Below are 27,739 nucleotides of genomic sequence, written 5' to 3' on the forward strand. Positions count from 1 at the left end.
ATAACTTGCTGCTCAATCAAATTTTTTACTGAATTCTTTTCTTACTCACCTTTGACCATAAAATGAATACACTGGGTCCAAATAATGTTTTTCCATACAGTTTATGTTCTCTAGATATTGTTTCTTTGTGGGGTTTTTTTGGTTGTTGTTGTTGTTTTTTTTTTTTTTTTTTTTTTTTTTTTTTTCACCTTTTCTAGGGCCGCTTCTCATGGAATATGGAGGTTTCCAGGCTAGGGGTCAAATCGGAGCTGTACACAGCCACAGCAACACGAGATCCAAGCAGCATCTGAGACCTACACCACAGCTCACGGCAACGCTGAATCCCCGACCCACCGAGCAAGGCTGCAACCTCATGGTTCCTAGTCGGATTCATTAACCACTGCGCCACGACAGGAACTCCTCTCTATATTGTTTTTAAATCCAGTTTTAGCTGATTATGTTAATATACTTTGTACCCAATACTTTTAATTGAGGCCTCGAAAATATTGTGTATTAACTACACATGGATATTTTTCCCTTTTTTTGACTTATGAAAATTTATTACTATCCTGCTTTTCCCATCAAAACTTATGATCTTTGTCTCTCCTTTTTGCCTTTGTATAAGGCCAAAAGAGAGACTTGGCTACTTTGACAACCTTAAAGTGGACTCCAGGAATGTCACCAACAGCATGGCCTTTGTGACCAAATCCAGCAACCAGAACTTCATAATTTTCCTCAATGAAGTTCAAACAACCATCATCGGGTACAAAAGCTGTGATTTTTTTTGCCATTCTTGATTAGCTGAACCCTGACACATTTCCTGATGCCAGAATTTGGCTGTTTGGCTTCAACCCCTACTTTTTCAAGCACAATTCCCTTGGTGTGAGAAATGCCTCCAAAAGGGTTGGCCTTCGGGGCTGTGCCCAAATGGGCTTTCTTGTACTGTTTATCATGCCACTTCTGGTCCCGTCGGTGGCTACAGAGCTTCCTGGCAGTAGGAAGATTGTGACACTTGCCCATCCTACTGGCACCACAGGCCTTAGCAAAAGAGCCACGTGGATATTTTTTAATAATTAGCTACCACATGCACTTAAAGGATTCCCAAATACCTGTGTACTTTCCGTCTCTTTCCAGTACCGTGTTACCACTTAATTTTCAGCATAAATCAATAAGTTGAAATTTAACATGTTGACAAATTACCTTTTAGCACTTGCCAATTTTTCCACTACTGTTCACTGCAATAAAAATTTAAGTAACTTCCACGTTCATGGCAATTTGCTGGGTTCTCTGTAGATCTGAAGGCAAATAACACCTCAGTTTATGCCCTAAGAGACTTCAAGTCTAAAGCACTAGACTCTCCTACGTGGTCTGAGGAAACTTAAATGTGCAGGTGCCCAGCCCTATCCTAGACCAATTCAATCAGAAGAACACCTGAGCTAGAGACATAATAATTCTTCACTGTTTTAGCTCAACCTGCTATAATCGAATGCCATAGACTGTGTGAGAGCTTTATTTCATGTAATTATGGGGCTGGAGAGTATAAGATCAAGGTGCTGACCAATTTGGTTCTTGATGAGGCCCTCTTCCTGGCTAGCAGATGGCTGCCATCTTGCTCTGTGTTCACATGACCCCTTATTTGTGTGCATATGTGGGTTTTAGCCTCATGTCCTAATCTAAACCTAATTATCTCCCAGATGCCCCATCTTCAAATACTATCACGTTGGAGGTTTGGGCACAGGAACTTGTATTAGGTAACACTTTCTCATGAAGTTTTTTTTTTTTTTTTTTTTGGCCACATCCTTGGAATGCAGAATTTCCCAGGTCAGGGATCGAAACTGAGCCACAGCAATAACTTGAGCCACAGCAGTGACAAGACTTAATCACTAGGCCATCAGGGAACTCCTTTTCTCATGATTTTAATACATTAACCTAAATCTGTTTCCTTCCTCCTGCTCTAAAAGTTCAATTCTCATTGATAGCAATATAATCACTCATTTGCTTTATCCTACTATCACTGAGAACTTGTTGTGGACCTGACCCTGCTGCAGGTCTACACTATTGTTTCCTGACTGCTTCTCCCTTGTTTCTGCATTCCCTTTCTCCCCTATTTGAATCTGCCCTTTGGAACTCAAGGAAAGCCAAGGAAGCTGAATGAAACGTATTTCCTACAAATTAGAAATGGGGGACACAAAAAGGTTTTTGTGACCAAGAGGGCCCCTCAGGGTCCTGCTTTGTTTTACCACATTACATGCAATAGTCTTAGAATGTGTTACTGAGTGGAACTTGGGCCCATGAGCCCCATGAGCAGCGAAGCCAGTCTACTTACTCTAGGTTGTGGTAAGAAAAGTTCAGTGTTTATTGCAGGGCACCAAGCAAGAAGAATAGGTAGGTAATACTCAAAAGACTTGAACTCCCTTATGGCTTTCAGGAAAGGGCATTTACTTTTATTTTTTTGTCCATACCCGCAGCATATGGAAGTTCCTGGGGCCAGGGATGGAACACTTGCCTCAGTAGAACCCGAGTTGCTGCAAAGACAATGAAGGATAACCTGCTGTGCCACAGTGGAAACTCCAGGGAAGGGCTTTTGAAGCCAGAATTGGGATGACAGTTGCAGGGTATGTGACCAGCTTGTGGACTTTCTTCTGGTTGATTGGTGGTCAGGATGATGTTTGGGGAAACTTAATCATCAACCTTCTGGTTCCAGCCAGTCTGGGGTCTATATCCTTATGGCCAGAATGTTGTCACCATCTTCTGCCTGGATGGGAGGGGACTTAGTTTCTGCAGAACAACAGAGAGTGAGGCATAGGATTATTAAATATTCCTTCAGGAGTCCTCTAACTCTGTTGCTATTACTTTTTTCACTTGACTGATTTCTTTGTTTCTGCATTACCTCACTTCTTTAGTTAGTAATTGCTTGAGTCTGCTCTTTGGAACTTCAGCCTAGGAGACTAAAGTCTTTTTTCCACAAACAAGAAATAGAGGACACAGATGGGCTTTTGTACATGGGAGGGGCACTAAATGGTTTTGCTCAGTTTCAATCTGCACTTTGATACTCCTCAACCCTTAGGGGAACAGAGAGGCAGGACAAGAAACAATAAAGCTTTAGTTAGAAAGTTTAATCATACTCATTAGGAGAACTCAGTTTTTTAGGGGGACTCAGTTTCAAATAATAATACAAACAAAATAGTCTCACTATCAGTGTGATTACTAAAAACATTTGTAGGCTTTGGTTTTGCAGTTCTTTTTCTCCTAAAATATGATTTCTTTTTAGTCACTTAAAGTTTGAGCTGAAATCAACTATTATGAAGTGGGGTTTTTTTTTGTTTGTTTGTCTTTTTTTCCATTTCTTGGGCTGCTCCGGTGGCATATGAAGGTTCCCAGGCTAGGGGTCCAATTGGAGCCAGAGCCACAGCAACTCAGGATCCGAGCGGCGTCTGTGACCTACACCACAGCTCACGGTAATGCTGGATCTTTAACCCACTGAGCAAGGCAAGGGATCGAACCCACAACCTCATGGTTCCTAGTCGGATTCGTTAACCACTGAGCCACAATGCGAACTCCCTATTATGAAGTGTTTTGACTTTATATCCTTAAATTAGGAAACAATTTTTTTCTTTTTTTTTGGCTGTGCCTGTAGCATATGTAAGTTCCCAGGCCAAGGATAAAACCCAGTAGCCCAAGCCCCTGCAGGGATAAAACCAATCCTTAACTCACTGTGCCACAAGAGAACTCCTAGGAACTAGAAAACTTTTTTTTTTTTTCTTTTTAGGGCCGCACTCACAGCATATGGAGGTTCCCAGGCTAGGGGTTGAATCAGAGCTGCAGCTGCAAGTCTACGCTGCAGCCACAGCAAGCCAGATCCAAGCTGGATCTGAGACCTACACCACAGCTCCCCACAATGCCAGATCCTTAACCCACTAAGCAAGGCCAGGGATTGAATCAGCCTCCTCATGGATACTAGTTGGTTCTTAACCTGCTGAGCTGCAATAGGAACTCCTAGGAAACAATTTTTGTTCATGTGCTTACATTCAAGTTATTGGCTATTAGGAACTATAGGAATATGCATTTATTGAGAACTTACTGTTTCTTGAACTCATAACTGATGTATTTTATAACTGTAATACCTGGGCTAAATGATCCAGAATGACTGACATTTATTAATTTTGAGACTTAATTTTGGTCCCGATTTGAACAAATGAACAATAAAAAAATAAACATTAAGACAGGAAATTTAAACAGTGAATATTTTGGTACTAAGTAATAATTTTTTTAAGGTGGTATTGTATTGTGGTCAAGAATACCACCAAAAGAATATCTTTTAGAGATACATGCTTTTAAAAATCTATAGATGAGGTAATATGTCTGATATTTTCTTCTCTGGTGGAGAAGTGGTTAGAGCTATACAGAAGTAAGATACCCAAATGCCAGTAATTGTTAAAGGTCGTTGACAAGTTAAGGTAATTATTTTCTTGTATTTGAAGATTTCCAAAGGTCTTCAAAAAAAATTCTTCTAGGCGAGAGCAATATTGCAAGTTTAAACAAAAGGCTGCAGCACGCAACCAAAGAGTGAAACATTATGTATCTTAAGGCGTAGGCTTTCTCTTGTATCTCCCACACGTGAATCAAAGCTGTTAAACAGCTGTCCCTAAGTGCCTCAAGGGAGATAAATGTCCGAATTACATGAAAGTGTATGTGGAACTCAGGTGTAGTCAGGAGGTATAATTAATAGGCTACGTTGACGTCCCACCAGCTGTTTAGGTCCCTCCCTAATCATCTCACTCTATCCCAGAGCCTCTGCAAACATCCAAGATGGTGGGTCAGGACCGTGAAACAGGTCAGCTCTCCCTCCCAGAGCGTGCGCGGGCGCCGGAACACGCAGGCGCATTCCTGCTTCCCTACCCGACCTTGGCGGATCGCGCCTGCGCGGTGGGGAGCAGCTCGCGGCTCCGGCTCGGCCTTGGGCTGGCTGCAGTCTTAGTGTGAGGGCGGCTGGAGTGGCTGGCACGTTTATGATGAGGCTTCTGCTACTTTTCCTGGTGGCGGCGTCGGCGGTGGTCCGGAGCGATGCCTCGGCCAACATGGGAGGCGTGCCTGGCAAGAGATTAAAGATGCAGTACGCCACGGGGCCGCTGCTCAAATTCCAGATATGGTGAGTATATGTGCCGGGCCCCAGCCGCGCCGGTGTTCCTCTGCCCGGCGCCTTTCACTACTCGAGGCCCCTGCTTCACGGCCCAGAGGACTTAACCGTCCCTGGTCCGGAAGAACGGCGCCAGCAGCCTTCCGCTGCTTGCCCTCTCCCGAGCTCTTCTCGGAAATGGCCAGGCCGCCCTCCTTGCCTCCAAGCACAACCGCTCACTTCTCTTTTGCTTTATACAGTGGGAGGAGTGGGGAAAGAGGACACAAGAAGGTTAAATGCTGAAAGGCGCAGACGCGGGGACGCTTGGAGCACCGGGCGGCGGCGTCACGCCATGGCTACCCGGCTTTCTGCGGTGGTGGGCATGAGTCGGCGCAGTGTCGGCGCAGGAGCTTCCAGCGTTTGTCACTTGGTTCACTTTTCTCCTAGCCTTTCGCGGGTTTTGCCAGGTGGCGTCGCTGCCCCGTTTGGTGAAGGTTAACTCAGGTCGTTGGGGGGGACCTGCTAGCGACAAACGCCTTTTTCTCCAGGATCTGCCGGGGTGACTGTCGGGTGAGGGAATAGGGATTCTGACAGCTAATAGGCATGGATGGGTCCGGGAGGCTCGTTCTCAGTTTGCAGTTTCCAAAATGTCTTTGCAAAGGAGCACCTCGCTCTTCTGACTACCGCTCGCTCCCAGACAACTGGGTCTTCTCCCCCATTCCTCTTACTCGCACCTCCAGGGAGTTCCCTGCTCTGGCATCTCTTTCTACCTTTCAAATCTCTTGGACATTCAGAAAATTAGAGGAAACAACCCTTTTCACCCCCAACCCGGCGGTTTTCGACGGTGTTCTGTAAGTGGTTTTGTTGTTACCTAGTTAAGTATTGGAAGCAGAGCAGTAATGCACATGCTAAGGTAAGTGGTGTTGGAGAAGGTTTGAAAGGCTCAGATTAAAAATAAAAACCAAAATTGTAAAATTGTGGAAATTAGAACCTGTATCTCAAAAGATGACTTTATTTCAGTATAGGATGGTCAGATTAGAGGCCATAAAGCATTTAAAATCATCTTTTTTCAAACTTCATATTTTAATGTAACGGTACTAAAGTTTAGATTTTCTACTTACCCAACTAGTTTTTTGCTTAATCTTTGGAGTCTAAGCAAATCTTTAAAATTAAATCAATTTAAGTAACGTTTGAAGAGAATCAGAAAATAGGATGGTGTTTATTTTTGGAGTGAAAACTAAAAACCCTGCAATTTCTTTCTGAATGAAAAAAATTCATTCCCTGTACTGTTTACTCTGTGCCTGGCATATATCATCATGTATGATACTAAATGGGAATTATGGCTTGACCGTTTTGATTTTTTTCCTCTGCATATTTTTTTTTTCCATTAGAAAGTGGCAGTCATCTTACCAACCTAAAAATACTGTTAAGGATTAAGTGTGATATTTTTGTATTTAAGTAATTTTAAAAAGACCACATTTTCCAAGTTATGTAATTTTTCTATTCTGTATTTTTTGGTTTCACTTGTGCATTTCCAAAATACACTTTTACAAGTGCTTGAATTAGAACACTTGTCACAAAAATTTAATGAATGTACCTCACAGTAAGGTATATAACAGTTTTGGAAATGTATAAGCAGATGTAGGGAAGGGCATTCAGTCCTTCAAATTAAACTTTTAAAATGGTCTTAAATCAGTTGAACTTTTGATACTTAGTTTTTGTTTCCCTTTTTATTTTTTCCTTTAATTAGAAAGGCATGGGAGTTCCCATTGTGGCGAAGCGGAAACGAATCTGACTAGGAACCATGAAGTTGCAGGTTCAATCCCTGGCCTCGCTCAGTGGGTTAAGGATCCGGCGTTTCCATGAGCTGTGGTGTAGGTTGCAGACACGGCTTGGATCTGGCATTGCTGTGGCTCTGGTGTAGGCCGGTGGCTACAGCTCCGATTAGATCCCTAGCCTGGGAACCTGCATATGCCACAGGTGCAGCCCTAAAAAGGACAAAAGGCAAGAAAGAAAGAAAAGTACAAACTTGTACTAATAAAAGTGTTTTCTTTTGCAATCATCCTGAGAGCATGTTACATACAAAGTGCATCACTTAAAAAAATCTATAGATGGGAAATAACTTTATTAATCTTCCCTATGCCCTACCAAATACAGGTTAATTTAGTTTATTGTTTGTTACTTCTTCCCCCCAGATATTAATCTGTGTAGTAAAGTGAATATTTGATTTCTGGTTTTGGTAGAATCTCTTGGGTGTTCATTTGCAAGTTTGTTTGGCAAAGAGGAGGAAGCTAAGACAATTGAGGATAAATATGTGAAAATTCTTTAAATTCCATTTGAAATCTGAGTGCTGTAAAGTGCAACTTTTCACTAATTACCATCCTTAACAAAGGAGAGAACTGTTTTTACCTTCTTTTCAATTACTGTTTTTTTTATGGCCACACCCACAACATACGGAAGTTTCCAGGGCAGGGATTAAATCCTAGCTGCAGCTGAGACCTACACTGCAGCTATGGCAACACCAGATCCTTAACTCTTTGCACCAGGCTGGTCATCAAACTGGTGCCACCACAGAGACAAACTACATTAACCCATTGTGCCACAGCAGGAACGACTCCTTTCAGTTATTTTTGTCCCTTATTATATTTATCATGAGTACTCTTTATTTAACTTTATCTCATTGTATCATCTGTTGTGCCCCTTTTGTAATTGTTAATAGAACAGAATAACAGCACAATACATATAAATGGAATTGAAGGGTTAGAGATCAAGCATACAGAATAGCTTAAGACAAATTTTCACATTCTGCCTTCAGTATTTTTTTCAGTAAGTTCTCATTCAAGACCTGCTTGTAGCAAGAGCTAAAGATAAAATGGTGAACAAGACAGATGTGGCTCCTTGTGAAGCCTACAGTGATGCACAGTATTACTTTATGTACCTGAGTGTTTGGTTCTTCTGTCAGTTGATTGAGCAGTTGAATTAGATAAGTTTGATGACACCGATTGCATATTTGGGGAAAAATTATACTTACTGCTTATTTGGACATTTAAGCATTGAACATAAAAAAAACTTTTCTCTACACAGAGCTTAAAATTCCTTTGTCCTTTTCCTTTATTGCAGTTTTTATGTGTAAATGTATTCTACAGATATTATTTGGTATGTTTGTATGCCTGCTTTATTTTCCCCGTATATATACGTGATTTAACCTGTAATCAGACTTACAGCATTTTATCAGTTGTTGGAATTTTAAGAGATTACTGGCTACAGCTCTTAATGGTTGACACTTACTTAAACAATTGACAATTGTAGAGTTAAAACAATTGACAATAGAGTTAAAATTTAAAAATGTAAGCAGAACAGCAGAATCCAATTTTTGCTATTTAAGAATCCACTGCTGTAGTTTTAGGACAACCTATTTTTTAAAGAATAAATTTTAGTGGAGTACAAAGTTGTGTTAGTTTTAGGGGTACAGTAAAGTAAATCAGTTATACATATATCCGTTCCTTTTCAGCTTCTTTTCCCATGTAGGTTACTACACAGTATTGAGTAGGTTACCCTGTGCTATACAGTAGGTTCGTGTTGCCTATCCATTTTATTTTATTTTTATTTATTTATTTTTGTCTCAGCCATGGCATATGGGAGTTTCTGGGCAGGGATCAAATCCGAGCCACAGCTGTGACAATGCTGGATCCTTATACCACTGTTACGGGCTGCTGTAGAGACAGCTCTGGATTCTTTTTTTTTTTTTTTCCATTTCTTGGGCCGCTCCCACGGCATATGGAGGTTTCCATGCTAGGGGTCCATTCGGAGCTGTAGCCGATGGCCTATGCCAGAGCCACAGCAACGTGGGATCCGAGCCGCGTCTGCGACCTACACCACAGCTCAGGGCAACGCCGGATCCTCAACCCACTGCAGCTCTGGATTCTTAACCTACTGCACCATAGTGGGAACTCCCTATCCATTTTGTATGGTAGTGTGCATATGTCAGTCCCAACCCCCTAATTTAGTAACCCCTGCTCCTCCCGCCCCCGCCATGTTTCCCCTTTAGTAACCATAAATTTGAGGACAACCAGGTTCTAAATGGAGTTTTGGAGTTCCCGTTGTGGCGTGGTGGTGTTGGTGGTTAACGAATCCGACTGGGAACCATGAGGTTGCGGGTTCGGTCCCTGCCCTTGCTCAGTGGGTTAACAATCCAGTGTTAAAGAATTGAAGAAATCTGAGAAATTCTGGGTTATAGAGATCACGTTAGTTACTTAGACAATATTTATATGTTCAATAAATATTTGAACATCAACTCTTTGCAGATATTTTGCTTGGTGCTGGGAGTTCAGTTCAGTGCTCTCATAGATGTTGCCTTTAACATCATCAGTCATCAATCCATGGACAATTACATGGAATTACTGTTAAGTGCTATAGGAAAGTAATATGGTATGAGAGAGACCTAAGGGGATCAGGGAAGTTTTCCACGAGGAAATGAACTTTGAACTGAGAGAACTGAGATTTGAAGGATAAAATGTATTTAGAGAGCATGTTTGAGCAACGGGAATAATACATTCAGTGGCTGAGTAGTAGGAGAGAACATAATTTCTTGAGGCCAAGGCTGTTGAACTTAAAGACCAAAGAGTGTGGCACAGACCCTGGCAGGTCTGGCCAGCCATGTTAAGGAAAAATCAGTATTGTGGAAAAGACATTACAAGGGACAAAAAATAGATGTGGGGGACCATTTAGGGAGACTTTTGGATGCCCAGGCAAGAGATAGTGGAACCTGGAATAGAAAGGTAGTGGTAGAAGTATAGGGACAGGTTTAAGAGGTCTCTTGTAGGGTGTTGGGGGGAGTGCATGCTCCCAGCACATGGAAGTTCCTGGGCCAGGGATTGAACCTGTGCCACAGTAGCAACCTGAGCCGCTGCACTGGCAACACTGGATCCTTAACCCACTGAGCCACCAGGAAATCCCAGTTAAGACGTTGTTGTGATAAATGTAACATTCTTGATGATTACCTATTTGAGGGGCCAGAAAGGCTGCACAGAGTGAGAAGTGTCAAAAGTGACCCCTGAGTTCATGATGTGCCATTCACTGTAATGATAAACAAAGGAGATCATTTTTGGTTTTTTTTTTTTTTTTTTTGGTTTTTTTTTTGGTTGGAAGGAAGGGGAAGAATCCTCAATTTTTAAAATGAAAAACGCAGTAGCTGGGGGACATCTTAAAAAAATTTTCGTCTCCTCAAACTACCCACAGTTAACAAACTAAAACGTTAAATTGCAGTTATATTTCTCCAACACTAAGATGTGATTGATTGTAAGGTACCATTATTTTATATACCACTCAGAAGGGGAAAAAATACAGCCATATAAACTGTGATACACTAATGATGAAATAAACCTTGATTTTTAAAAGATGCTAGGAGTTCCTTGGTGGCTTAGTGAGTTAAGGCTCCTGCATTGGCTCTGGTCATTGTTCTGGCACCAGTTCAATCTCTGGCCCAGGGACTTTAATATTGCCGCTGGCACAGCCAAAAAAAAAAAAAAAAAAAAGCTAAGTAGGAAGAATGTACTTCTTGGAATCAGTGAAATAAAGGAGTAATAAATTGATCCAGATAGTAGAGTAGTAGTAGAATGCTATGTAGGACAAATAAAATGGCTGCTGTACTTGCCACTATGTTAGATTTTTTAAAGTTCTGTGATGTTTAAATAGAATTTTGTCACCTTTTTTTTTTTAAAAAAAAAAAACCATTTAAACAATGAATAACTGTAGTATCTAAATGCTTTGCACATAATAGTTTGGTTTTTGTTTGTTTGTTTTTGGCTGAATCTGTGGTGTGTGGAAGTTCCTGGGCCAGGGATTGAATCTGAGCCACAGTGTGACCTACACAACTGCGGCAATGCCAGATTCTTTAACCCACTGTACCAGGCTGGGGATTGAACCCAAACCAAGCCACTGAAGTCAGATTCTTAACCCGATTGCAGTGGGGATTCTTAGTTGTTTCTTCTAATAATGAATGAAGTAGTTTAGTTCAGAGCTTTTAGGTGTAAGTAAAATAGGAATGGTTTTAAAGGTTTTATCTCATTTCACAGAAACTTGAAACATTGTTTCCTTACAGTTTGTCATTAAGGTAAGTGGTAGAAATCAAATTTAATATATTACTTAGAAACCTCGTAAATAACCTCATAAATTTTAAATAGTATAGTTACTGGGAAACAGCATTTACTGAACCAGCAGTTTGGAGGCCTCCATTCTTAATTCCGTTTGCTTTCTATCTTCTGAATGACTTTCTGGAAATTATTTAATCTCTTCAGTAATCATCTTGTTCATCTGTAAAATGAGGGGTTGGCCAATTACCTCTAATATTCTGAGGTACTATTAGGAAGCTTACAGGAAAAATTGAAAGCATACATATATGTTACATTACCATCTTTGCCACGTAAAAATGTAATTGGGATTCCCATTGTGGCGTAGTGGAAACGAATCCGACTAGGAACCATGAGGTTGCGGGTTCAATCCCTGTCCTTGCTCAATGGGTTAAGGATTCTGAGTTGCCATGAGCTGTGGTGTAGGTTGTAGATTCTGCTTGGATCTGGCATTGCTGTGGCTTAGGCCAGAGGCTACAGCTCTGATTAGACCCCTAGTTTGGGAATCTCCACATGCCGTGGGTGCAGCCCCAAAACGGACAGAAATACAAAAAAAAAAAAAAAAAAAAAGTGTAATTGGAGCCCTCTGGCTCTTTTATTTTATGTTTAATGGCCTCACCCAGGATGTATGGAAATTCCCAGGCCAGGGGAATCTGAGCCACAGCTGTGACCTACGCCACTTGCGGCAGTGCTGTATCCTTTAACCCACTGCACCGGGCCTGGGATTGAAACCTGACTCCTAAGGGACCTGACCTACTACTGTTGGATTTTTAACCCACTGTGCCGTAGCTGGAACTCCTCCTCTGGTTCATTTGATTGTCACCTTCCCTGAATTCCAGAAGGGGAAATCGTGTTTTCACATGATTTTACCTTTACCTTAACTAGGATGCAGCCTGGGGTTGGTGAGGAAGAAATCTTGTCACTGCTGATAATCAAGTCCTTGTGTTTTATGCCCCTTTTTTCATACTGCTTGTTTTCCCTTTTTGTCCAATTTTAGGAAGATAGGAATTTTTTTTAACAGCAACTTTTGAAAACCAGTCTTCTGGTGTGAGAGACAGACATGTAAACAATCTTACAGTAAAACATTCTGTTCTGAGTGTTCTGAAAGAGGTCTTAAAAACCCAGAGTGAAGAAATATGACCCATTCAGGGAGAGTTGGAAGACTTTGCAAAGGAGGAAATGAAATTTTGAAGGGTATCGGGAACTCCATGAGGAGATACAGAGAATGAACTTTACTAGCCAAAGAAAGGACATATGAAAATGAAGCCTGACTCAGCATGGGGGGTGGGGAGAGGAAGGGGGTCACATGGTGAGGAGAACTGGAGTCAGATAATCAGTTAAAAACATCTAGCCCAAGAGTTCCCATTGTGGCTCAGCAGGTTAAGGATCCAATGCTGTCTTTGTTAGGATGCGGTGGGATCCTTGCTCAGTGGGTTAAGGGTCCCAAGTTGCCATGTGCAAGCTGTGGCATAGACCAGCAGCTGCAGCTACAGTTCCACCCCTAGCCTTGGAACTTACCAATGCTGCAGGTGCGGCTATAAAAAGAAAAAACAAAAAACCCCACCTAGGATAGTGTACATAATACTTCCATTTTTCAAGTGCTCATTGTTGTAATTTTATTTGTATGGTCTTTTTTTTTTTTTTTTTTTTTTTGCTGTTTTAGGGCCGCACCCAAGGCATGTGGAGGTTCCCAGGCTAGGGGTCGAATCGGAGCTACACTGCCAGCCTACGCCACAGCAACTCAGGATCCAAGCCACATCTGTGACCTACACCACAGCTCATGGCAACACCAGATCCTTAACTCACTTAGTGAGGCCAGGGATCAAACCTGCATGCTCATGGATCCTAGTCAGGTTCATTAACTGCTAACCACAAAGGGAACTCTTATTTGTATTGTCTTTAATGCTGTTATAGAACTTCAGTAAATAAACCTTTGAAAACTTTATTTACTACTGACTTTCAGCTTAAATAGCTTTCTGGCTTTGAAAATAGTATGTTGTAAAAATAATAAAGATGTACGTGGAAGAAAGTAAAAAATACTTCTAACTCATAACATTTTGAAGCACCTCCTTCAAACTCTTTACACAGACACATACTGTGTTACATAATTTTATATTAATGAGTACATAGTTGTATGTTTTTTTTGAAATTTGCTTCCCCTGCATCATTTTTCATATCAGTACCTTTTCATATCAGTAACTACTATTCTGTATTAGTAGGCATAGTATTCCATAAGATGAGTATTCTTTATTTAAACCACTGAAACTTTTAACATTTTTGTTGGTCCTAATTTTTCGTAAAATTACTTTGTTATGACTCTTCTCAAATATCTTGTGTATTTGTCCAGTTATTTTCATAAAATCATAGACAGAAACTATTATGATTATGTCAGTGGTTATCACATTTAAAATTATGGCGTTCCTGTTGTGGCTCAGCAGTAACAAACCCGACTAGTATCCATGAGGATGAGGGTTTGATCCCTGCCCTTGCTCAGTGGGTTAAGGATCCGGCATTGCCATGAGCTGTGGTGTAGGTCACAGATGTGGCTTGGATCCCGAGTTGCTGTGGCTGTGGCATAGGCCAGCAGCTACAGCTCCAATTTGACCCCTAGCCTAGTAACTTCCATATGCTGCAGGTGCAGCCCTAAAAGGCAAAAAAATAAATAAAAATTTGACATAGTTGAACTAGTTAATGCTCCTTCTAAGAAGATCTTATGTGGGTTGGGTTTTTAAAATTTTCTGGTTTATTACACTGTAAATAGAGAATGTGACATTTGCTGTTAGGTTTTATTTGGTGGACATACTGAGGAGTAATCCAGGGGATAGCCCCTCAACTCTGACAGGGAGGAGCCAGGACAAATAGGATTTTTTGCAAAAAAAAAAAAACCTAAAAAAACAGAACATCAAATGGTTATTGTTAATTAAAATCAGACATCTTAAGTTAATGAATTTACTGCTTTTCTATATATGGCAAGATGCCAGGGTTTGGGCTTATTGAAATCATTGCTTTCATATGTACCTTGACTGTAGGCCCAGTATTCTGTTTTTCTCCATCCTAAATCTCAGGGGTGCACAGTTAGGGGATATCTTCAGTGGCTCATGGCTTGATGGCTGCAACATCCTTTGTTTGCTGAGGTGGCTGGTGACATTCTTAGTGAGCTTTCTTTTTGAGCTAATGTATATGGTCAGTTGTAAATGTCCTCTGGTCTCTCCAAGGTGTTTCTAGAGGGAAAAAATTGTTGTATCCATGAATGCTATCTATTAGTGATACTATTCAGGTCTTTTCTAATTTTTGTTTTTGTTTGTTTGGGTTTTTTTTTTTTTTTTTTGGCTGCACCTGCTGCATGCAAAAGTTCTCAGGCCAGGGATTGAACCCACGCCACAGCAGTGAAATGCCAGATCCTTAACTGCTAAGCTACGAGGGAACTCCTGTGTATGTGTTTTTACCATGGTGGCAACTGCAGTGCTCCAAGAGTAATCAGTCAGCTGGAATGGAAATCACTTGATTTCATATAATACAGTTTCTGAACGTGATAAGCGCATACCTGTTTAGTGCTGTTTTGCAACTTAATTTTTTTTTTTTTTTGGCTGCACCTGCACCATATGAAGTTATAGGGGTGGGGGCAGGGTCTTTAACTTGCTGTGCTGGTGTTTATAAAGCACCTTGTTCAGATTTCATTGCTCAAAACCTTTAGAACATGTGATAGACTAGACGAATGTCTATTACTACTTCATCTACTAAACAGCAAGGAGAAATGAAGATTACGTCTAAAAATGCAGCTTTCAGTGATCATTGAACTATTGGATTGGTCAGTACTGTTGACAGAAAGTACGGTATTTACAAAATATCTTCCTGATTTTTCTGGGTATAGCATGGGGGAAATATTAGTTGAAATTCTTAGAATGCAAGTAGTAGAGAAAATAGTTTGAACTGGTTTGAACATCACATTTGGAAATCCGTTTAAAATTACTAAAAGTAATAGAAGTAAAATTACTAATAGTAACAGTAAATAGTATAGAATCCGAAGGTCCAAAGGCAGGAATGCAACAGTGCCTCAAGATGGGCTGAAATAGAAAACTGGAAGATCTGAGAAGACATCATTTACTCTTCCTTTGGCTCACATCTGTACTTTTCTCAGTAAAATGTGTCTTCACCTTTTCTTTGAAGAGTAATTTATCTCCTTTCCTCAGTCCTTTTCAAAGATTACCACTCTTCTCTACCCACAGCAGCTTTGATTAAAAGTTCACCTCTCTGGAGATAATTACTTTTTAAAATAGCAGTTTTTCAGTTTTAGAGAGCAAACTCAAGCCTTCTTGTGACAGGTTTGCAATTCTGGATCATCAGGTATTGGCAAGGACTTGGGTCTTACTGTATAAACAGGATCCAATCCTAGGTGTGGGTGAGAGGACAGTTGGGGGGTAGGTTATTGTAAGTAAAAGGGGAAGGTGAGTTCAAGAGGTGCTAAAAGGAGAAATCACAAATATTTATTTCATGTCATTAAATATCTGAGATTTTGTCTTTTTTTTTTTTTTTTTTTTTGCCACACCTGCAGCATGTGGAAGTTCCCTGGCCAGGGATAAAACTCATGCCACAGATCCTTAACCCACTGTACCACAAGGAAATTCCTAAGAATTTCTTATATGGAAAGTTCCCTGGCCAGGGATAAAACTCAAGCCACAGATCCTTAACCCACTATACCACAAGGAAATTCCTAAGAATTTCTTGTATGGAAAGTTGTGACAAAATCTAATACTTGATGAATCTAACAACAGTAATAATAAAATATTTGACAAAGTGAGTGTTTAGTAAAGATAAGCCTGGAGATTCTTAAGTTCTTTTAAGTAGTTAATAGAAATTTGTTTCCCTTTGCCAAAACTTCATACTTTTCTTAAAAAGACTGTATCTTGGAGTTCCCATTATGGCTCAGTGGATAACAAATTCAACTAGGAACCATTAGGTTGCGGGTTCGATCCCTGACCTCGCTCAGTGGGTTAAGGATCCGGCGTTGCCATGAGCTGTGGTGTGGGTTGCAGATGCAGATCAGATCCCGAGTTGCTGTGGCTCTGGTGTAGGCCGGCGGCTACAGCTCCAATTAGACCCCTAGCCTGGGAACCTCCATATGCCGAGGGAGTGGCCCTAGAAAAGGCAAAAAAACAAAAAACAAAACAAAAAAGACTGTATCTTCTGTGAAATTTTCATTCTATGTGTAGAGGTGGTATTACTTATAAAGAATGAGTGATGAGGAGTTTCTGTTGTGGTTCAGTGGGTTAAGAACCTGATTAGTATCCATGAGGACGCAGGTTCGATCCCTGGCCTGGCTCAGTGGGTTAAGGATCCTGCATTGCTGCAAACTGTGGTGTAGGTTTAAGATGCAGCTCAGGCTGTGGCTGTGGCATAGGCCAACAGCTGCTTTGAATCGACCCCTAGCCTGGGAACATGCATATGCCACAGGTGTGACCCTATAAAGAAAAAAAAAAAGTGGTGGTGAATTTCTCTTTTGCTCTTTTTTTTTTTTGAAAAGTGAGTTTTGAGATCTACTAATATTTGGACTGGTTCTATCAGTTATAAACTTGATGCTATTCCCTTGGGTTGGTGGTGGTCCTTGGTATTTTTTTTCCTTAATGACAGTGTGATTGACAAAGCAGGTTTCACTTTACTATAACTTAATTACTGATCCTGCTCCCTCCTGCCAAGTGGTACCTTCATTGTTTTATATTTTCTTTTTAATGATAGACATCCTAACTGGTATGTGGTGATAACTCATTGTGGTTTTGATTTGCATTTCCCTGTAGATTAGTGATGTTGAGCACCTTTTCATTTACCTGCTGGCCATTTGTATGTCATCTTTGGGAAAATGTTCAGTTTCCTTTGCCCGTTTTAAAATTAGATTATTAATTTTTTGGCTGTTGAGTTGTATGAGTTTCTTACATAGTTTTAATATTAATGCCCTAATCAGAGGTTACATTTGCAAATATATTTTTTTAGATTTTTTTTAAAGTATGCTGATTTACAGTGTTGTATAAATTTCTGCTGTACAGAAAAGTGACCCAGTTTTATTTATACACACATTCGTTTTCTTATATTATCTTCCATCATATTCTATCCATTTGCAAATATTTTCTTTATCCTATTCTTTAGGCAGCCTTTTCATTTTATTACTGGTTTCCTTTACTGTGCAGAAGCTTTTTAGTTTGATGTTTATTTTTGCTTTTGATGCCTTTGCTTTTGGTATCTATTCCAAAAAATCATTGTCAGGACCGGTGTCAAGGAGCTTAACTCCCTCTGTTTTCTTCTAGGAGTTTTATGGTTTCAGGTCTTCTGTTCGACTCTTTAAAAGTTTTTTTTTTTTGTCTTTTTGTCCTTTTTAGGGCCACGCCCATGAACAGCATATGAAGGTTCCCAGGCTAGGTCTAATCAGAGCTACGACTGTGGCCTACACCAGAGCCACAGCAATGCCCGATCCAAGCCATGTCTGCAACCTGTACCACATCTCACCGCAACGAGGATCCTTAACCCACTGAGCGAGGCCAGGGTTCGAGCCCTCAGCCTTATCGTTCCTAATCAGATTCGTTTCTGCTGTGCCATGACAGGAACTCCCCTTTAAAGATTTTGAGTGGATTTTTCTGTATGGTGTAAGATAGTGGTCCATTTTCGTTCTTCACATGTCCAGTTTTCCTAACACTATTTATTTTTTTTTTATTTATTTATTTTTTTTGTCTTTTGTCTTTTTTTTGTCTTTTTGTTGTTGTTGTTGTTGTTGTTGCTATTTCTTGGGCCGCTCCCGCGGCATATGGAGGTTCCCAGGCTAGGGGTTGAATCGGAGCTGTAGCCACCGGCCTACGCCAGAGCCACAGCAACGCGGGATCCGAGCCGCGTCTGCAATCTACACCACAGCTCACGGCAACGCCGGATCGTTAACCCACTGAGCAAGGGCAGGGACCGAACCCGCAACCTCATGGTTCCTAGTCGGATTCATTAACCACTGTGCCACGACGGGAACTCCCCAACACTATTTATTAAAGAGACTCTCCATTCCCCATTGTAATTCTTGGCTCCTTTGTTATAAATTACTTGACCATATATATATATGTGGGTTTATTTCTGGATTCTGTCCCATTGATCTGATTTGATGCTGTAGCTTTGAAATAGTTTGAAATAAGCATGGTGCCTCCAACTTTGTTCTTCTTTCTCAAGATTGCTTTGGCTATTTGAGGGTCCTTTCTGGTTCTGTACAAATTTTAGGATTGTTCCATTTCTATGAAAAATGTTTTGGAATTTTGATAGGGATTGCATTGAATCTACAATTTGCTTTGGATGGTATGGACATTTTAACAATATAAATTCTTCCACATACTATGAACATGAGGTATGTTTTCATTTATTTGTGTCTTCAGTTTCTTTCATCAGTATCTTAAAGTTTTCAGTGCCCTTTTCCCCTCTTGTGTTTGTCCTCTGGTAGCATATCTCCCTTTTCTTAGTGGGGCAACATTTTATCATATAAACCACAGTTTAGTTCAGAGATTTTAATGAAGATGATTTGATTCTATTGACTTAATTTCTGCAGTAGTGACGTGGATTACTGTCATATTGCTGAAAATTATCTTCTCAATCTTTGTTTTCCTTTGCAAAGTACAATCAAATTTTAGAGTCAGAAAGGATCTAAGATTTTTTTTTTTTTTTTTTTGGTCTTTTTAGGGCTGTACCAGTGGCGTATGGAAGTTCCCAGGCTAGGGGTCCAGTTGGAGCTATATCTGCCAGCCTACGCCACAGCCATAGCAACCTGGGATCCAAGCCATGTCTGTGAACTATACCACAGCTCATGGCAACACTGAATCCTTAACCCACTGAGCAAGGCCAGGGATCGAACCTGAGCCCTCATGGATGCTAGTTGGGTTTGGTAATACTGAGTCACGATGGGAACTCCCAAGAATTTTTGAGGTTTCTTTTATTATTGAGTAGGCATATTTGCCCAATAAGGGCAGAGTGGAAATAAGAAACAGGATGTCATGTCTCCTGCCTTGGTATTTTTTTAAGCTTCTGAGGCCCCAGTTTTGAAAGTCCCTATTCCAGATAAATGAGTTGTTTTCATTTCAGTACTTACACAGTTATTGAACCCCTCCCCCAAAATGTTACATTGATTTGAGAGCTTATAATATAGTGACTTACATGAATAGGTATTTGCTTCTGTCCAACAATAACCCAAAACTATGAAGTTTAATGTCCTAATAAAAGGATTTACCTAAAGGGAAGGAACTTAAATACGTGAAATTTGTGAAGAAACCTTCATGTATCCAGCATCAATCATTATTAATTTGTGACACTTCTTGAGAAACATTTTTATCTTGTTAATGATTTTTAGGCCTTGTATAACTAAAAAATCTAGGCATAATTCTAAGCCACCTAATGGAAGTACTTTTATTTTTCTGCAGTGTTTCCTGAGGTTATAGGCGGGTGTTTGAGGAGTACATGCGGGTTATTAGCCAGCGGTACCCAGACATCCGCATTGAAGGAGAGAATTACCTCCCTCAACCGATATATAGGTAAGTAAATATCAGTACCTTATAAAGGACTTTAGGTGAATTTTTATTTTTTTACTTTTGTGAATTGGTTCAATTAACTTTCCTTAGTTATTATAATTTCTTAATTTTTAGGGAACAGTTTTATAATAAGTTTATTTGATCCAAATATAGAATTTTTCTGTAAGAAGGAAAAGAAGATCATTTCATAAATGGTAGCTCTTCTAAAGATGTGTTTTCTTATGTAATTTTTATTAATAGGAACATAGATCAAGAACTCTTTTTTTTTTTTTTTTGGTGGTACCCATGGCATATGGAAGTTTCCAGGCTAGGGGTTGAATTAGAACTATAGCTGCTGGCCTACACCACAGCCACAACCACAGCAACTCGGAATCTGAGCCATGTCTGCGACCTACACCACAGCTCACAGCAAAGCTGGATCCCCAACCCACTGAGCGAGGCCGGAGATCAAACCCACATCCTCATGGATACTAGTTGGATGTGTTTTTGCTGCACCACAACGGGAGTTCCAAGAACTCTTACATTTTTATAGAAGGTCAATGTTATAAAATTCTGTACTGTTAAAATAACGGTATTTTTAAAGGCCAAGGCTATATAATTTTATAAACTTTTGATTGCTTTAAAAGATCTTGAACATTTTTGTTTTAAAGCTACATGGTAAACTTTACTATCTCTTTCACAGTATAATTAGCAACTTTTAGATTTGGTGTTTAGAAAACATTCGTACACATAAACTTGAGAAATTGAAGCTTCTGATGAAATTCTGTCTTTTTTACTTGAATTTTTATTTTTTTATTATAGTTGATTTACAATGTTGTGTCTTTCTTTTCTTTTGATAGACATATAGCATCTTTCCTGTCAGTCTTCAAGCTAGTATTAATAGGCTTAATAATCGTTGGCAAAGATCCTTTTGCTTTTTTCGGCATGCAAGCTCCTAGTATCTGGCAATGGGGCCAAGAAAATAAGGTATGTAACTTAATAGCTTTGATAGCTCTAGGTTTTTAGGCTGTCAATGAAGTATTTTAATGGATTTTTCTTTTTTTTTTTTTTAGATGCTTTTAGCTCTATTATTTCAATTTAAACCACTATTTTTGTTTTGTTTTTTAGAGCCATACCCATGGCATATGGGAGTTCCCAGGCTAGGAGTTGAATTGGAACTATAGCTGCTGGCCTGTGCCACAGCCGCAGTAGTGCCAGATCTGAGCTGATCTGCGACCTATACCACAACTCATGGCAATGCCAGATCCCTGACCCACCGCGTGAGGCCAGGGATCCAACCCGCATCCTCATGGATCCTCATGGATATTAGTCAGATTTGTTTCTGCTGTGCCACAATGGGAACTCCTAAACCACCTTTTTTTTTTTTTTTTTAATCTCTGGGCAAAGTGTTTAACCTCCTTTGGCCTTAGTCTTTATATCTATATATTAAAAATGATTGGGTCTTGCCTTTTTATTGTTTGAAGAATAGGGAGGTGTTACTTTAGTAGAACCTAGGCACAATAGAATTTCATACCTGATTTTGATTATATAACTTGGGCCAAATCATCCAGCAAAACATAATATGTACGTGATGTAGGCCCTTTGTAACAACTAATGTAGGTATTAATGGGTTTATTCATATTAAAAATAGGATTTTCACCTATTTATTCTTGTCAAAACTCTGTTTTTCTTGGAGTTCCCTTAAAAAAAAGTGGATTAGCATCTGGCTTTGTCACTGCAGCAGCTCAAGTCACTGCTGTGGCTTGGGTTGATCCCTGGCCCAGGATTTTCCATGTGCTACAGGCATGGCCAAAAAATAAATTAAACAACAACTGTGTTTTTATTATTTGTTCTTTGGTTTTTCTGTTCATGAGGAATCTGAAGCATATTGCCTGAAACAGTCATAAATATACATAAGAATCTGGTGCTATTTCTTTTTTTTTCTTTTTAGGGTCTTGCTGCAGCATACATTCTTTTTAGATCATTTGGCTATTTTACTTAAAATCATCTTTTTCTGGAGGTTCTACGTTGCAGCTGTGAGAAATGGAACTAATTTTTATTTCTCTTTTGAGTGAGCTTGCTTAGGTTTCCTTCTAAGAAGTATTCTTTTTTGGAATCCTCTATCTGATCTTGCCCTTTAGCTCTAGGCTGAGACTACTTTTAGCCAATTCCTGGTATAGCTGTACTTCTTTTTCTTAGAGAACCACTTATTTTCAATAATAGGAAAGACTTCTTAACATAAACATCCTCAGGTGCTACCTCTAATTGAAGTGTGTGTCTACCCTGTTATTAATGAAACATTGATTTGGATAGGAATAAGAATTGGGAATTAACTACTTATTGATAATATTTTGTGCCATGTTTGTTAATTCTGTTGATTCTAAATTATCTATGGCACATTTTACTTCAGTAGACATGTAACATTGTTGATCTACTGTGGAAGAAGTTACTTGAAAATTGTAGCTTTCATGATACTTCCTTGTGTATTGTTCTCATGAAATTAGACTTTGTACGTAAATGCTAGGAAAACTATGAAGTCAAAGCCCACCTAGCTCGAGTGGAGCTGGTGGCAAGCTCCTTCTTATCTACTATAGGCATTTTGATGGGTTTTTCTGAAACAGCTTGATATGAATTGACATCCTCACTATCCAGCTTTTAGTCAGGTGATTTTGTTAGGTTAAAACCTTTCTGTCCAACAGGAGCTTCTAATCTCTTGGGAGGGTACAGATTTGCCTTCAAAGGTGAATAAAGTAATTTAACATGCTAGTGCTTTCTAACCTACTTTTTTTTAAGTTTGAATTAAAATGATCTGGGTTGTTTTTGTGTGTGTGTGTGTGTGTGGTTGCACCTGTGGCATGTGGAAGTTCCAGGACCAGGAATTGAACCCAAGCTACAGCAGTGATAACATGGGGTCGTTAACCTGCTGAACCACCAGGGAGTTCCTAAAATGATTTGTTTGGAACATGGACAGGTTATATTGAATACATGTACTTGCTGATCATTGCATCACTACTCTCTTGTGAATTCATACATTATATTATAAAAATGCTGAAACAAACCCTTCTTATGCTGATATTCTTTTAACTTATTAAGGCTATTATATGATTTCTAGAAATTTTATCTTTACATTAGGAATAACAAATTCTTTAGAATGTATAGACCTATAAAGTTGCAGTTTTCTTGTTCTGTACATATGGAATAGCAGTAATAGTTTGTTTAGAAACTTAATGTAGTTTATTTTTTTATAATTATTTTTTTTCCATTATAGCTGGTTTACAGTGTTCTGCAATTTTCTACTGTATAGCAAGGTGACCCAGTTACACATACATGTATATATGCATTCTTTTTTTGCACATTATCATGCTCGATCATGAGTGACTAGATATAGTTCCCAGTGCTATATAGCAGGATCTAATTGCTTATCCATTCCAAGGGCAATTATTAGGTAAAAGTTTGACTGTATATTAAGAAGATCACTGTGTCTGAACATGTCATGCTGTTTTGATTTCAAATTGGCTTTACCTGTTTTATTTTTAATTGTATTTTCTTTTAGGTCTATGCATGTATGATGGTCTTCTTCTTGAGCAACATGATTGAGAACCAGTGTATGTCAACAGGTGCATTTGAGATAACTTTGAATGGTGGGTTCTGAATAATTTTCATTCTGTGATAAATTTTAAATGATTTATTACAAGCATCAGGCTTTGCTGTTTTTCATAGTATGCTAAATTATCTCTTTATATGGTCCTCTGCTACTCCCATGGCTTTAGAGTAGTATCTCTGTGAGCATCCTTAAATGTATAGTTCTGGAGAGCTCTAGATCTCTCTTCTAGGTATTCATATCTGGGGATCTTTTTTTTTTTTAATTTTTTTTTTTGTCTTTTTTTTGCTATTTCTTGGGCCGCTCCTGCGGCATATGGAGGTTCCCAGGCTAGGGGTTGAATTGGAGCTGTAGCCACCGGCCTACACCAGAGCCATAGCAACGCGGGATCCGAGCCGCATCTGCAACCTACACCACAGCTCACAGCAACGCCGGATCCTTAACCCACGGAGCAAGGCCAGGGATCAAACCCGCAACCTCATGGTTCCTAGTCGGATTCGTTAACCACTGTGCCAGAACGGGAACTCCCACGTATCTGGGGATCTTAAACATTACCAACTTACTCCCAAACTGTTGATTACCCCAGTTCCCTGCAATTCTTTTATACTCCAGTTTGCACCTTTCTGGCATTTCTCACTTACTCAATGGCACCATTATCACCCTACCCAGTTGCCCATGTAAGAAACCTAGGATAACATGACTTTCTTCCTTGCTCTCCGTATCTAATGAAGTAGCAAATTTTGTCAGTTCTACCTTTTACAGTTTTCAAAAACCTGTTTCTGTTTATCTTCATTGCTAACCACCCTAATCCAAGCCACAATTATCTTGTTATCCGCTAACATACCCTCTAAATCAGAGGTTGGCATATATGACCTATTAGCTAATAATGGCTTTACCTTTTGTAATGGTGAAAAACTCAAAGACTGTTCTTGACATGGAAATTATATGAAATTCAGATTTCAGTATTCATTCTAGAGTTTTGAGTTTCATCAATGAAAAATTTGTGGATATTTATCTCTCTGGTTATATAAGTACCTATATCATATCCTTGATTTTGCCTCTTGGTCTGTAAAGCCTAAAATATTTACTATCTAGCTGCTGCTGCTGGCTTTTATTTTTCTTTTTTGGCCACCTCAAGGCCTATGGAGTTCCCAGGCCAGGGCTCAGATCCAAGCTGCAGTTGTGACCTACACTGTAGCTGTGGCAATGCAGATCTTTAAACCACTTGTGCTGGGGCCAGGAATCAAACCTGTGTCTCAGGGCTACAGAGATGCTGCCTATCCCGTTGTACCACAGTGGAAAACTGTACTAGAAAATTTGCTGAATCTTCTCCAAACTGCTTAAAAGGCTTTTTATTTATTTATTTATTTAAAAAAATTTTTTTTAGGGCCTTACCTGCGGCATATGGAGGTTCCCAGTCTAAGGGTCGAATTGGAGCTGTAGCTGCAGCTGCCGGCCTGCACCACAGCTCAGAGCAATGCTGGATCCTTAACTCATCGAGTAAGGCCAGGGATCAAACCTGCGTCCTTGTGGATACTAGTCAGATTCGTTTTCCGCTGAGCCATGATGGGAACTCCTAAAAGAATTTTTTTAAAGACACATTTCGTCTTGTTCCTTCACTGCTTCAGATTTATTAAATGGCTTTATTTCGTTCCCAAGGTAAAGAGGAGAACATTTAACATGGTCAAAAGGCCTTGCGTGATGTAGCCTAGCCATGAGCAAACCATGGCATTATGGATCATATCCCCTGTTGCCTTCTTTGTAAATAAAGTTTTATTGGAACACAGCCATGCCCATTCATTTCTGTATTGTCTCTTACTCTTTTCAGGCTACAATGAATGTTAAGTAGCTGGAACAGACTACTTAACATTTAACTTCCTGAGCTGAAAAGGCTTTTACTCTCTGACCCTTTATAGTTGGTTGATCCCTGATCTAGTCCCTGCCAACCTCTCTAGCTTCCCTTGTACCATTCTTCTATATTTCAGCTTTCATGTTTAATAATAATATCTCAATTTTAGTATTTCTCACTTTTAATAGTAGTAAGTACAAAGATTCCTTCCCAGGTTCTCTGTGTCCCTCTCATAGCATCTTCTAGTTTTAATTCTTATTATAAAAATGTGATTTTTGTAGCTGTTTGTATAAGTCCTTTGGTATTGCCCCTCCTCGAATGTAAACTGCCTAAAGCAAGGAACTTAATTCTTTTGTATTTCTAGCTGTGTGCCTAGACAATACATATTTGTAGAATGTTTATTATAGAATCATCTTTAATTTGGAGGGGGTGGTACGCTTTATTTTTGTAGATGTACCTGTGTGGTCTAAGCTGGAATCCGGTCACCTTCCATCCATGCAACAGCTTGTTCAGATTCTTGACAATGAAATGAAGCTCAATGTGCATATGGATTCAATTCCACATCATCGATCATAGCCCCACCTATCAGCACCGAAAACTCTTTCGTAAGTAGTTAAAAAATACAATAATTATGGATGGGTATCAGTTAATTCTCATGAATCAGAAAGATATTACCTATATTAGTATGTATGTGTGTATATATATGTTTATATAATAGATATTACATATATTGTCAATTGAGTTTACAACTTAAGATTTAACCGATGGATATTTTCTTCATTAAAATATCTAAGTGCCCAAGAGAGTTTGGACCTGCCAAAGTAAAGTAAGGTTGTGCTTTAAAGTAATTTTATGTTTAGGGTGTAATAATTGGGTCTATAACATCATTTTTTTTTTTTTTTCTTTTTTAGGGCCTCACCCTTGGCATATGGAAATTCTCGGGCTAAGGGTCGAATCAGAGCTGCAGCTACCAGCTTATGCCACAGCCACAGCAACGCCAGATCCAGCTGCATCTGTGGCCTGTGCTGCAACTTGCAGCAATGCTGGATCCTTAACCCAGTGAGCAAGGCCAGGGATTAAACCTGCATGCTCATGGATACTAGTTGGGTTCTTAATCTGCTGAGCCACAACGGGAACTCCTAACGGTGAAAGTTCATATATAATGCTTTGTACATACGTATTCTCTTCTTACCTTCAAATAACTAGTTCCTGGGGTTCCCTGGTGGCTCAGCAGGTTAAGGTGGGTTAACCTGCTGTGGCTCAGGTTGCTGCTACGGCTCGGGTTTGATCCCTGGCTTGGGAACTTCAGATGCTGCAGGTATGGCCAAAACAAACAAAAAAACCCAAAAATAACTAGTCCCTAAAACTACACAAATTCTTTTTACCTGCTCAAGATAGAAGATTTATAAGCAAATGTACGTGAACACAGAGGGGTGTAAGTTAATTTTGTTTAGCAGAGATGTTCTCAGTTCTTTTCTGATCAATGAGTTGATTTTACAAGAGTGAATTTTGAAATAAAATATTCTTTATATTCTATTTTTCTGTCTATCTTTCAGACATTAAGGGATTTTTGCAAGAGCAGCGGGACTGACGTTATGAAGGCCTGTACTGAAGACAGCAAGCTGTTAGTACAGACCAGATGCTTTCTTGGCAGGCTCGTTGTACCTCTTGGAAAACCTCAGTGCAAGACAGTTTTTCAGTGCTGGCACATTTTGGAATTCTGCACATTCGTGGAGTGCAATAATACTGTATAGCTTTTTTTCTTCCCCAAATCCATTCAGTTAATTTAAAAAAAAAAAATGCAGACATTACTATTTGTACCTTTTTTTTCTTTGTCATATTTGAAAAAGTAGAAAATGAGTTAAAATTTGGTTTTTTTTCCCAAAGATGTCTGTTAAATCTGTTGTGATTTTATATGAATTTTCCTTTTTTATAGTTTAAAAGTTGATCTTTTCAGATTGTAGCTGAAGTTCCCAAATACTTTATAAGAGTTTATCAGACATCTCTAATTTGGTCATGTCCAGTTTATATAGTTTTCAAAATATTGCAGATTGTGAACAGTGCATTATATAAGATTATGGGGAGAGATCCTATATCCAGAGTACTCTACCAGTTTGTGTGTATGTGTGTGTGCGTGTGTGTGATTACCTGAGAACTACTAAAAGACCAACTGCTTTTTAAATCCTGTTATGTAGTTCAAGTGTCCTGCCTTGACCAATTTAATGAGTTGATTAACTGGGCCTTTATACTTAATAAAAAACTAAGCAGATGTAAGTTAAAAAGTTTGAATTTATTGCCCAACATACCTATTAACATTACATTTAACAGTTGTCAATCTAATTTTTTGTTTTTGACTCTCAAATTTCCTAGGGGATGCAGTTTAGAGTCACACGAATAATAGGTCATTTACCATTTTTAGGATAATTGATACTCCCCTCACCGAAGATAGTTGAATGTCTTTACAACGTTAATATTAAGTGAATAGTGACACTTGTCTAATAATTTAACTTGTCTAACATCATATACCAGAATTTTACTATATTTGATGAA

The 27,739-nt window shown here is 39.4% G+C and overlaps 1 protein-coding gene and 1 pseudogene across 1 annotated transcript; one reads left to right on the top strand and one right to left on the bottom strand.

Annotated features, from left to right (window-relative positions):
* On the bottom strand, positions 315-5,018 carry LOC102163661 (annotated as a pseudogene).
* Positions 4,958-25,791, top strand: SELENOT (selenoprotein T). Its single transcript, NM_001163408.1, has 5 exons — positions 4,958-5,128; positions 19,653-19,763; positions 20,600-20,726; positions 23,293-23,380; positions 25,641-25,791. The coding sequence occupies exons 1-5, from the start codon at positions 4,992-4,994 to the stop codon at positions 25,763-25,765; spliced, it is 588 nt and encodes a 195-aa protein (NP_001156880.1). The 5' UTR covers positions 4,958-4,991; the 3' UTR covers positions 25,766-25,791.

Source organism: Sus scrofa, chromosome 13 (assembly GCF_000003025.6).
Source record: "Sus scrofa isolate TJ Tabasco breed Duroc chromosome 13, Sscrofa11.1, whole genome shotgun sequence".
Lineage (NCBI taxonomy): Eukaryota > Metazoa > Chordata > Mammalia > Artiodactyla > Suidae > Sus > Sus scrofa.